This window comes from Agrilus planipennis, unplaced genomic scaffold (genome assembly GCF_000699045.2).
Source record: "Agrilus planipennis isolate EAB-ADULT unplaced genomic scaffold, Apla_2.0 scaffold76, whole genome shotgun sequence".
In the NCBI taxonomy this organism is placed as follows: Eukaryota; Metazoa; Arthropoda; class Insecta; order Coleoptera; family Buprestidae; genus Agrilus; species Agrilus planipennis.
Window position 1 is genome coordinate 931319 of NW_020442430.1, and position 12023 is coordinate 943341.

The 12023-nt window shown below is 33.8% G+C and overlaps 1 protein-coding gene across 6 annotated transcripts in view; it reads left to right on the forward strand.

Annotated features, from left to right (window-relative positions):
- The window catches only part of LOC108733253 (kinesin light chain), a 91830-nt gene extending 85573 nt beyond the window's left edge, over positions 1-6257 (forward strand). For 3 of the 6 annotated variants that reach the window (XM_025980285.1, XM_025980284.1, XM_025980282.1), the window contains exons 8-9: positions 4154-4288; positions 6120-6257. In XM_025980285.1, coding sequence (XP_025836070.1) covers positions 4154-4288; positions 6120-6224 — 240 coding nt within the window. In that variant the 3' untranslated portion in view covers positions 6225-6257. Of the gene's footprint in view, positions 1-3951; positions 3988-4153; positions 4289-6119 lie in introns of those variants that run through there. The other 3 variants (XM_025980283.1, XM_025980286.1, XM_025980287.1) reach the window with 3 other exon arrangements.
- Positions 6258-12023: the final 5766 nt, after the last annotated feature.

Below are 12023 nucleotides of genomic sequence, written 5' to 3' on the forward strand. Positions count from 1 at the left end.
CTTAAGGATGGTAACTGTTCATTGCAGCAATAAGTTGGATCCGTTTCTTGAAAATGGAAGTTTTTTTTTAACTTAATTTCATTATAAATGGGTGTGACAAAAAAAAAATCCTAAACGTAAACTCCTAACTCTTGCCTTAATCTCGGATAAGTTTATAACAGAGCTCAATTTATTATCTGAAGTATTCTATCTTATACTCACAAGGACCGATATACACATACTGCAAGGTGTCGTTGCGATTTGACAGTATTATTTATACAAAATTTATATAAATAATATAATAACTAAAGTTAAATACCTACGCCACCGTTAGGATTCTACAAAGATCCACACAGAGTCCAATCGATGAAGGGGACTTGCAGGACTCTAGCTCATGCCAAAGAAATGAGCCAAATAGTGATGATAAAAATTGCACAAAGAAACCTTCTGCAGATGATTACTTGTTTTTACAAGATGTTTACTTCAGGTTGAATATAAATGGAAAATGTTCAAACCAATCGTATCTTCGCCCCAGGACTATAATGTGCGACCCAAGAAACCTCTTGACACACCTACCTTTTATGATCCCTACGAGGCTAGTTATATACAGGGCGTTTCTAAAATAAGTGACAAGCTTTGGAGCGAGTTAACTAGAAGCAATATGAAATCGCATGTTGGGTCGTTAGGGTACAAAAACATTTGGAAAAAACCCGAAGAAGTTACAATACGAAGCCGCTCTTGCGCGTGAATTGCGATAACACCTAAGCAGCTACATTGATGGAAAATGTAAACAGTGTCGTTTGTGGAACGATTAATACAATATATATATATATCAACAGTTTATTACTATGCTATTACACATATGGTACACAATAATGTATAGACAAAAAAAAAATAAATTAAATAACTTTGTTCATCGCTGATAGTATGTAGCGTTTTATTTATACTACAGTTATTTGTTTATATGCTACCTAGTTTTTACCCCCGGGGCTTCTCTCGCGTTGATTAAATATTTTATAACCCTGACAATGTGTTTACTTAATTTCACGATAATCGGTGGAGTAGTTAGGAAGTGAAATCGACATGTGTGTAAAATATTTCGTGAAAGGTTTTACCCGCGGCTTCGCTCGCATGGTGTCCTAAATACGTGCCAAAGATCATCGACGGTCACATAAAACTAATTTTTCTATCTTTCGAGAACATATCTTTTTCTTGATAAAAAATACCCTATGTCCTTTTCTGTACCTGTAACAATGTGTATACAAAATTTCATAATAATCGGTATTATATTTAAGGCGTGAAGAAAAACTACTTCTTATTTATATCGCTCGGTATTTATATTTCTTATGGAATCGTCATTGTATTTAAGTCGTCTGTATACGCTCGAAATTCGCACTGTTATTATATTATTCATCAACTGCCTGTACACTAATTAACTCCAGCTGTCATCCAAAGCTTTATTTATTTTGTACTTGAATCCTCTGGAATCGCCTTCACTGTTATAGAGAATCTGGATCTTTTATTGTTAAGCGGTAACTACTTGTCACTCAGAGTATGATTTATTAGCGTATTGTATTTGCAAGTTACAATCATAAATACTGTTACACGATTGGTCACATTAGTTACATTAGTTACGGCCTCCTCAAAAGAGATAAGCTAATACTTTATTTGTTTGATTGCTTATACAAAAAAGTGAAAATAAATAATTTTTTTGAGAAAGGTGAAATTAGGAAGTTATTAAATAGAACATTCAAATTGAAGGAAATACATGAAATCACTTCGTGAGTGCTGTCTTCCTCACTGTAACCGTAAACAAGTCTAACAAAAAAGGAATAAGTAAAAATAAATACACAATTTAAACGAACGTACCGAATTGTCCGAAAAAAATCAGTTGTCGAACGTTTACACCACTCGGTTTCTACAAGCTATTTACAGAGGACGCTATTGACATATGTAGACCTCAAAAATATTCTCAGTTTTTTAATTTATTTTAATAGTCTATAAACAATCAAAATTAAGAAGAATTATATTATATCAGTTTGTCTTTTGAATAATGCGCGAGCGCGCGTGCGTGTGTGCATGATTGTGTGCGTGCAGACTTGCCTACATACAACGTGTTTCTGAAACAAGTACAAAACATGCTGGACGTGATAGGGCAGTGTAGAACAAGAAAAGTAAGCTGTTTGCTGATGCGAACGTTCACTGTTTTCGAGAAAAAAAACTGCAGGTACATAGATTGAGAGTGTAACATTATGGAACGTCTAACGTTACCTGTAGGGACTGTCATCTACGTTTTTTCTCGAAAACGGTGAACATTAAGGCATACAAATATTTACTGTTCGTTTCAAGAAGTTGGAGATATGCCCCTTCCCTTTATTAGGATGCGGCGTAGCNTTAATTCATTTATTAGCATATCACTGTATTCCTCTTTACTTCTGTTTATCTGCTTTCTATATTCACTTCTCATATTCTTATACTCCTCCTTTTGGCACTTATCCCTTTCTCCCCATTCATATACTCCCTTCCAACACCCCTCATACTCGCATTCTTTTTCTTCTATCTTTAGCACTGTTTCTAATGGCAGGTACTACTCTTTCTACTTATATTAAACATTACTTTATCATTGTACACATAACTGCTTTTAACACGGTGTAAATTGGGATCTAAGTAGGTACTGTACTTACTAGATACTGTTTAAGAATTTCGTAAGGTCATTTGGAGCAAGGATAACTTTAAATTAATGATTTAATTTAATGAAAAGCTAGAATTTTGCAGGAAGGATCACTTTAGTTAAAATTCGTATTGTTAATAAAACACAGCATGCTACCTTTTTAATTTAATTTTGGTATAACAAAATTAATAAACAAGTAGTCAAAGCGGTTAGTTCTTTTAACTCCATCACAATAACAGACAAAATGCATGTTTTGATTACATCACTTTCTAATGTGGTTTAGATGAATCAACATTCTCCTTCAAATTAAGCTTCTCAAATAGATACATACCACGACCACAGAAACTTTTATTAAACAAGTTTCTGCACATCTTTTTTGTATATATATATAATCTACATTCTTTAGACTTAGATCATGAAGTTGGAACTCGTAACTGTGTAAAACTTAGATCAATTATTTTTATTGGAAACATTCTGTATTAAGGTAATCTTTTAATATTACTAATTTTTACTTTTAATTCAACCTATGAATTACTGATTTCAATATTATTGAAATAATGCGAATAATAAAGTGTGGTTTCATGAAAATTTGTGATTAAAAATAGCATTTGTACAATTAGTACAACAAGAAATGAATTTCTATAGCTTTCTGTAATACTTCTTATTACAAGTAGACAGCTTATATTGTAATTAAGATATTTTAAAATTATCTGCATGACATGAAGTACGGACTAAATGTCTTAGAAACGTATGTTAACATACAGCTTAACAGAAGTAGATTGACCTCTGAGATTTCGAGAGAACGACGCTTTCGATAGGAAAGAGATGCAGTTTGTCGCTTGGTATTTGAGTTGTTTTTCGGATCGGGCTCGTATTGTGCAAGTAAATTTACCCCAGGATGTTTTAATTATATCGGTAATATTTACGCGAAAACTAATAATGCACTTTAAATAAAACAGATTCGCCTATTTTGCATTTTGTATTTTAAATAACTTTTAAAACTATTTTACCCACCTTCAAAATTAGGTGAAAATGATTGTTAACTTTATCTATCGTTGAAGTATCGGGTTTAAAGCTACTTTCTGATAATAAGGGGCGAGTTTGTATACACTGTCATGATTTCACGAAATCATGACGACCAAACTGGCTCTCCCCAATACAATATCAGTTGTGTCATCGCGCATCGATGGACGTAAACAATTCAGGGGCCAAGCTATTTCTGTCAAGTAATATGTCCCTACTTTTAAATTTTGGGGTGCGATAAATATTACTAAATAATCATTTTTATTCCTTTGCTTCAGCATGCACAGCAAGTAAGTTAATTTCATTTATTTGAATATTTTATTCTTGTTTATATTACAAACTTAAAACATATTATCATGTATGTATGTTGATATATTCTTATTAGTCGTAGTGCTTAGATTGCGTAAAATAAGCGGTTCAAAATTGGGGCTAGTAAACCAATAAATTGTATTTGCTTATTGAAAGTGCTTATCGCTATAGGCTCTGGACATAGTAAAACAAGCTAAGGTGGCAGACATACTAGGTGACGGAGACAAACGTAAATCTAGTGGCAAAGAGAAAACTTCTCACCGAGGCTCCAAAGAATCTCTTGACATGGCTTTTGATGGAGATGAGGTAAGTCACTGAACACTATTGGAAATAAAATATTTTAAAATTAATTTGGACACAACACAATTCGCAAGTACCTACATCCACACACAATGTAAGATTCGTATATACAATAATTTTATTTTTCTGGAAATGGCAATTTGTTTAATAATTTTATGTTGAAGTCGTTTAAAGTAGTTCATGTGCAATATGAAACATATTTTTTGTTTAGAATTGACATATTTTTTGTTTGCCGATTTCCTATGAAGTATCTTTTGGATCATTTTCAAGTTTGCAATATTATTTAGCATCAGATACTTGCACACTTAATGAAAATTTCGGCATAAAGGTAGTGTAAAAAAAAGAAACGAAACTTTTGAGTCACACTTTCAAAGTTGTTTCTTATATATATATATGGTAAATGGTAACATACCCATTTTATTTAGAAATATCTTAGTTGAATATTTGGACCTATAATGGAACTAGAATTGCTTGCTCGGGTAAAGCTTAGTACCTAATCTCTTATTTTTAGGGAAAATAGTGTTCCATTTTCGAGCTTCATCGTGACAGGAGTTTTAACTTTTTTATTTTAAATATTACAGGCAAGGTGTAAATTGATTATTTATACAAATATTATATTAATTGGGTAATTCTTACTCCTTACATTATTGAACCTTCAGTTATCCTTACATCAATCCTAACACCAAACTTTTCAAATTTTGCTTCTAGAATGCTGACTATCCTATACACTTAACACTAAATAATATTCCTATTTCTATCCTACAACTAGAATAACATCATCCGTTTCAAATCCTCCCTCCTCTTTATTCCTAGCACCCACCACTGTTACTTCAAAATTCCCTATCACCATATCATCCTTCCCTTTCAATATCTTTTTAAAATACCTATTCCACTCTTTCCTTTCAATCCTCCCATTTTCTTGCTCCTTATTACTTTTCCTTTATCTATTTATTTCCTTCCAAAACCCCTCCGTTCCTCTCGTATTCTTTAATTCATTTATTAGCATATCACTGTATTCCTCTTTACTTCTGTTTATCTGCTTTCTATATTCACTTCTCATATTCTTATACTCCTCCTTTTGGCACTTATCCCTTTCTCCCCATTCATATACTCCCTTCCAACACCCCTCATACTCGCATTCTTTTTCTTCTATCTTTAGCACTGTTTCTAATGGCAGGTACTACTCTTTCTACTTATATTAAACATTACTTTATCATTGTACACATAACTGCTTTTAACACGGTGTAAATTGGGATCTAAGTAGGTACTGTACTTACTAGATACTGTTTAAGAATTTCGTAAGGTCATTTGGAGCAAGGATAACTTTAAATTAATGATTTAATTTAATGAAAAGCTAGAATTTTGCAGGAAGGATCACTTTAGTTAAAATTCGTATTGTTAATAAAACACAGCATGCTACCTTTTTAATTTAATTTTGGTATAACAAAATTAATAAACAAGTAGTCAAAGCGGTTAGTTCTTTTAACTCCATCACAATAACAGACAAAATGCATGTTTTGATTACATCACTTTCTAATGTGGTTTAGATGAATCAACATTCTCCTTCAAATTAAGCTTCTCAAATAGATACATACCACGACCACAGAAACTTTTATTAAACAAGTTTCTGCACATCTTTTTTGTATATATATATAATCTACATTCTTTAGACTTAGATCATGAAGTTGGAACTCGTAACTGTGTAAAACTTAGATCAGTTTGGCAACAGATCGCCCTGTTCTGTAGTGTAATTAGAGGTTTTGTAAATCAATTTACAATTAAAGATATATATATATAAATGCAATTATTTATTTAATTTATATAATTCTCTTTTTAGCAGTTAAATACCGCCCGCACGCCAGATGCAGAAAAAGGTGGACTGAAAACCAAACTATTTAACGCTTTGGGTATAAATTCGCCAACTAACAAGTTCGGTTCTTAAAAGCATGTATATTGAAAACAAAAATGTATGAGTTACGCAATTTAACATTCCAAAATTGAAACATAGGATTTTAGATCTGGTTTTTCAATTACATAGTTGTATTAGAATTGAAAATATACAATTGAATATTAATTTTGAATTGTATTTCACATACATGAACTTTTGAAATGTTTTACGTTTTTTTTTGCGTTGCTTAAAGTTATATGCTATAGAAAATAAAATATATCAGTTATATGTATATTTTTATTTATCACTTTGTTAAGTAAGTTGTGATAATGGAAATGTGGTTGATAGTCATAAGTACTTAAAAATGTTTTATTGTTAGCGTTTATTTGAAGGTGAAATCATTGTACTAATTCAAATTTTTAAACTAAACGTGTTATTCTAACTGAATATCAATTATGGCTAGCACTTTACATGTAACTAAGTTTTTGTTTATCACTTTTTTGGAATAAATATTCAGAATTATGTAAATTTTCTTCGTTAAAAGCTTTCTCTTAAGGATGGTAACTGTTCATTGCAGCAATAAGTTGGATCCGTTTCTTGAAAATGGAAGTTTTTTTTTAACTTAATTTCATTATAAATGGGTGTGACAAAAAAAAATCCTAAACGTAAACTCCTAACTCTTGCCTTAATCTCGGATAAGTTTATAACAGAGCTCAATTTATTATCTGAAGTATTCTATCTTATACTCACAAGGACCGATATACACATACTGCAAGGTGTCGTTGCGATTTGACAGTATTATTTATACAAAATTTATATAAATAATATAATAACTAAAGTTAAATACCTACGCCACCGTTAGGATTCTACAAAGATCCACACAGAGTCCAATCGATGAAGGGGACTTGCAGGACTCTAGCTCATGCTAAAGAAATGAGCCAAATAGTGATGATAAAAATTGCACAAAGAAACCTTCTGCAGATGATTACTTGTTTTTACAAGATGTTTACTTCAGGTTGAATATAAATGGAAAATGTTCAAACCAATCGTATCTTCACTCCAGGACTATAATGTGCGATCCAAGAAACCTCTTGACACACCTACCTTTTATGATCCCTACGAGGCTAGTTATATACAGGGCGTTTCTAAAATAAGTGACAAGCTTTGGAGCGAGTTAACTAGAAGCAATATGAAATCGCATGTTGGGTCGTTAGGGTACAAAAACATTTGGAAAAAACCCGAAGAAGTTACAATACGAAGCCGCTCTTGCGCGTGAATTGCGATAACACCTAAGCAGCTACATTGATGGAAAATGTAAACAGTGTCGTTTGTGGAACGATTAATACAATATATATATATATCAACAGTTTATTACTATGCTATTACACATATGGTACACAATAATGTATAGACAAAAAAAAATGAATTAAATAACTTTGTTCATCGCTGATAGTATGTAGCGCTATTTACAGTACACCTCAACATAGTAATAAGAACACAAAAGAATGATAAAATTAACGTTATGTAAACATTAATTGAATTCCTTGTCGGCTGTAGAGTTCCACTGAAACGGTACATTTCCTTTTGTATTCTCCAGAAGAAGTTCATTCAAAGCAGAACGAGTGCGAGCAGCGTTGGGTAGAAATTTTTTCTTGATGTTGAGCAAACCCAAAAGTCTTCGTAATTGTTTTGTGGTACTTGGTGTGAGGAATTTTTGATTGACGTCATTGCGTCAGGAAAACGGCGCATCCCATTTCTGAGACAGCGTAACCAAAAAAAGAGACTTCTTTACACTAAATTTGCTTTTTGCCTGAAGTCGTATGCCGTAGGAATGCAGACTGATACGACCAATTTATAGTAGATGTAAGTGAAACAGAAATCAAGGTCATGTAATACTTAGTCGATGAAACGTTGAAGTTTGGCTGGCATTACGTAATCATAAGTTCATCTACAGAAATTCGAACAAACTAAGTGGAGTTGTTGTTACTGTTTTGGGAATATTGTCCTCTGCAACCAGAATTTGGTTGTAGACTCGAACCAAATCTATCGTATAAAATATTGTTTTGTTCGCTAATACATGCGCGAAATAATCAATTTTGCATACAGGGGATCTGTCGGGGATGGTCCTTGCGTTGCGAGAACGGTAATCCACATGGGCGTCATTCATCGTCTTTCTTTGGGACCATGTGTAATGACGTTCGCGATGCCTTGCGTTACCATTGTTTCAAATTCTATAATGATTGCTGTGAAACGGTCGAGCTAAACATGGCGATCGGCATTCGAAGTGGGTCCAGGGGTAGTGCCTTGTTGAATGCTTGGGTATGGTGACGAGGCTACTGGGCTGCGCCGGTCCGGGATTTCATGGGGACTAGCGGATGGTGAAAGTTACTAATATAGTCCATTACGGTTATCGCGACCAACAAGAATCATTGGTTCTGACAAGAACCAATTTCGAGAAAGAGGCTATCAAGTTAGAGGTTGGCATTGGACAATTCTGCAGTATCAGTTGAGTATGATTAGACATAGGGGTGAAGGAGGGAAGACAGGGTAGCGGGTAAGACGGGGTACCCAGCAAAATTTACAGTTCAAATTGACCAATCACTCTCGTTCATTCATCGTTCAACGCGCCGCCATGATACTTGTCAGTCGTCCGGTGGTTAGTGGTTCACAAGTGCACAGTGTCGAAAAAAATTCAAAAAAAGTGTTTTATTGTAAATTGTTTATCATATTTTATTCTGGTTTGACACGTGACTGTGGTTTGTTAAATAACATTAGCTGGTGAGGTGTTGCTGTGATTGATGCTTAAACTAACCTATAATAAGGTAGGCATTGTGTTTCCTTAAGATTGTTGACTGTTTTTTTTTGTTTTCTGTTTATAAAATGACTCTGCAGGCGAGATGGGGTAACGGGGTAGCCCATCTTGCCCGCAATGAGAATAATTTTGTTGTTTGTTTTCCGTAAAAATGAGTTTGTTTTTGTGAGCTTAGTTTGCCTTTCTAGAATGGTTCGTGACTACAAATGCACGACTGAGAGAGGGTCGTTTTCCGAAGGCTCCATGCGGGGAGCAGTTGAAGCGGTTTTGGATGGTAAAATGGGTTATTATAAAGCAGCTAAACAATTTAATGTGTATTGAACGGAACATCTGATGAAAACTTACCTATACCAATTAAAGTACCATTGGGTCCTAGGTTGCCTGTTTTTTTCTGTGTCTGAAGAAAATGATCTTTGTGCCTATTAATTAGAAATGGAAGAAAGGTTATATGGACTTACGGTTAAACATCTAAAGGCATTAGTATACCAGTTAGCATTTAAAAATAATATGCCTAATCCATTCAACGCTGAGAAAAAAGAAGCTGGTAGAGAGTGGATAAAAACCAGGAATCAGAAAAAAAACTTTTGGGTGTTTCATTCCCACCAGCCAGTAATGCTGGTGGGCGGGCAGTCCCTCTGGACTAGGGCGGAAGGCCCTCTTCAGCCTGCTTTCAGGAATCGTGGGAATGGGTGAGTGGTGGTTCGGGTGAGAAAGTTGAGACGGACGAAATGAAGACAGAAGAGAATGAAAGATTATCTGTGGAANTTTATAAAGCTGGAAGTTCGAATATTTATGCAATATGAATTATCAAACTTCAGTGGCTTTCGAGGGTACTTTTGATGGAACAGGCTTTTGCTTCACGTGAATAGTTTATTCAATCTTGTTTTGCTGGAAACTGGTTATCGATCTTTTCTGGTATAAGTTTCCTTGAGGAACTTTTAGCTATGTATTCGCATTCAAGTTTATTTTCTGTTTCGGCCAATTTTTTCCGTTGTCATTCTTTAAATTTCTTCTCTAATTTTTCTTCTAAGCCCCTTGAATTTTCAGGTAGCTTTTGCTCAAAATTTTCATTTAATCTAGAATTTTCATTTGACTTCTCACTTATTCATTTTCTAAGCCTTTTGAATTTCCGTTATTTTTTCTTCAGACTTTTATTCCAAAACTTTTGAATTTTCGTTAAGGTTTATTCAAACTATTCTAATGCTATTGAATTCTAAAAATTTCTGCTTATTTCTTCTTTTTCACTTTCAAACACAAACGTCTCAGGATCGAGGCACGCTCTCGTCAAAGCATCGGCGGGTTGTTTCTGCAGGTAGATTTATTATTTGTTGTCTTCTTCTGTTTCCTCGGGTTCACGTTTTAAATCTAGTATCTTGAAATAGGTTAACTTCTTCGCCATTTCTACTAGAAGATTCTCAACTTATTTACTATTTTAAATTGTAACTAATTTTCTGGCATTCGTTTTATTTATATTACAGTTATTTGTTTATATGCTACCTAGTTTTTACCCGCGGGGCTTCTCTCGCGTTGATTAAATATTTTATAACCCTGACAATGTGTTTACTTAATTTCACGATAATCGGTGGAGTAGTTAGGAAGTGAAATCGACATGTGTGTAAAATATTTCGTGAAAGGTTTTACCCGCGGCTTCGCTCGCATGGTGTCCTAAATACGTGCCAAAGATCATCGACGGTCACATAAAACTAATTTTTCTATCTTTCGAGAACATATCTTTTTCTTGATAAAAAATACCCTATGTCCTTTTCTGTACCTGTAACAATGTGTATACAAAATTTCATAATAATCGGTATTATATTTAAGGCGTGAAGAAGAACTACTTCTTATTTATATCGCTCGGTATTTATATTTCTTATGGAATCGTCATTGTATTTAAGTCGTCTGTATACGCTCGAAATTCGCACTGTTATTATATTATTCATCAACTGCCTGTACACTAATTAACTCCAGCTGTCATCCAAAGCTTTATTTATTTTGTACTTGAATCCTCTGGAATAGCCTTCACTGTTATCGAGAATCTGGATCTTTTATTGTTAAGCGGGAACTACTTGTCACTCAGAGTATGATTTATTAGCGTATTGTATTTGCAAGTTACAATCATAAATACTGTTACACGATTGGTCACATTAGTTACATTAGTTACGGCCTCCTCAAAAGAGATAAGCTAATACTTTATTTGTTTGATTGCTTATACAAAAAAGTGAAAATAAATAATTTTTTTGAGAAAGGTGAAATAGGAAGTTATTAAATAGAACATTCAAATTGAAGGAAATACATGAAATCACTTCGTGAGTGCTGTCTTCCTCACTATAACCGTAAACAAGTCTAACAAAAAAGGAATAAGTAAAAATAAATACACAATTTAAACGAACGTACCGAATTGTCCGAAAAAAATCAGTTGTCGAACGTTTACACGACTCGGTTTCTACAAGCTATTTACAGAGGACGCTATTGACATATGTAGACCTCAAAAATATTCTCAGTTTTTTAATTTATTTTAATAGTCTATAAACAATCAAAATTAAGAAGAATTATATTATATCAGTTTGTCTTTTGAATAATGCGCGAGCGCGCGTGCGTGTGTGCATGATTGTGTGCGTGCAGACTTGCCTACATACAACGTGTTTCTGAAACAAGTACAAAACATGCTGGACGTGATAGGGCAGTGTAGAACAAGAAAAGTAAGCTGTTTGCTGATGCGAACGTTCACTGTTTTCGAGAAAAAAAACTGCAGGTACATAGATTGAGAGTGTAACATTATGGAACGTCTAACGTTACCTGTAGGGACTGTCATCTACGTTTTTTCTCGAAAACGGTGAACATTAAGGCATACAAATATTTACTGTTCGTTTCAAGAAGTTGGAGATATGCCCCTTCCCTTTATTAGGATGCGGCGTAGCATAATTCCAAATTCAATCATATTTGACCGCAGAGCTAGACAAAAGTGTACAGTACCATTTGCAAAATTATTTAAACTGCCTCGTTAAAATTTAAGAATATGCTTTATTTAAAAGCATATTTAG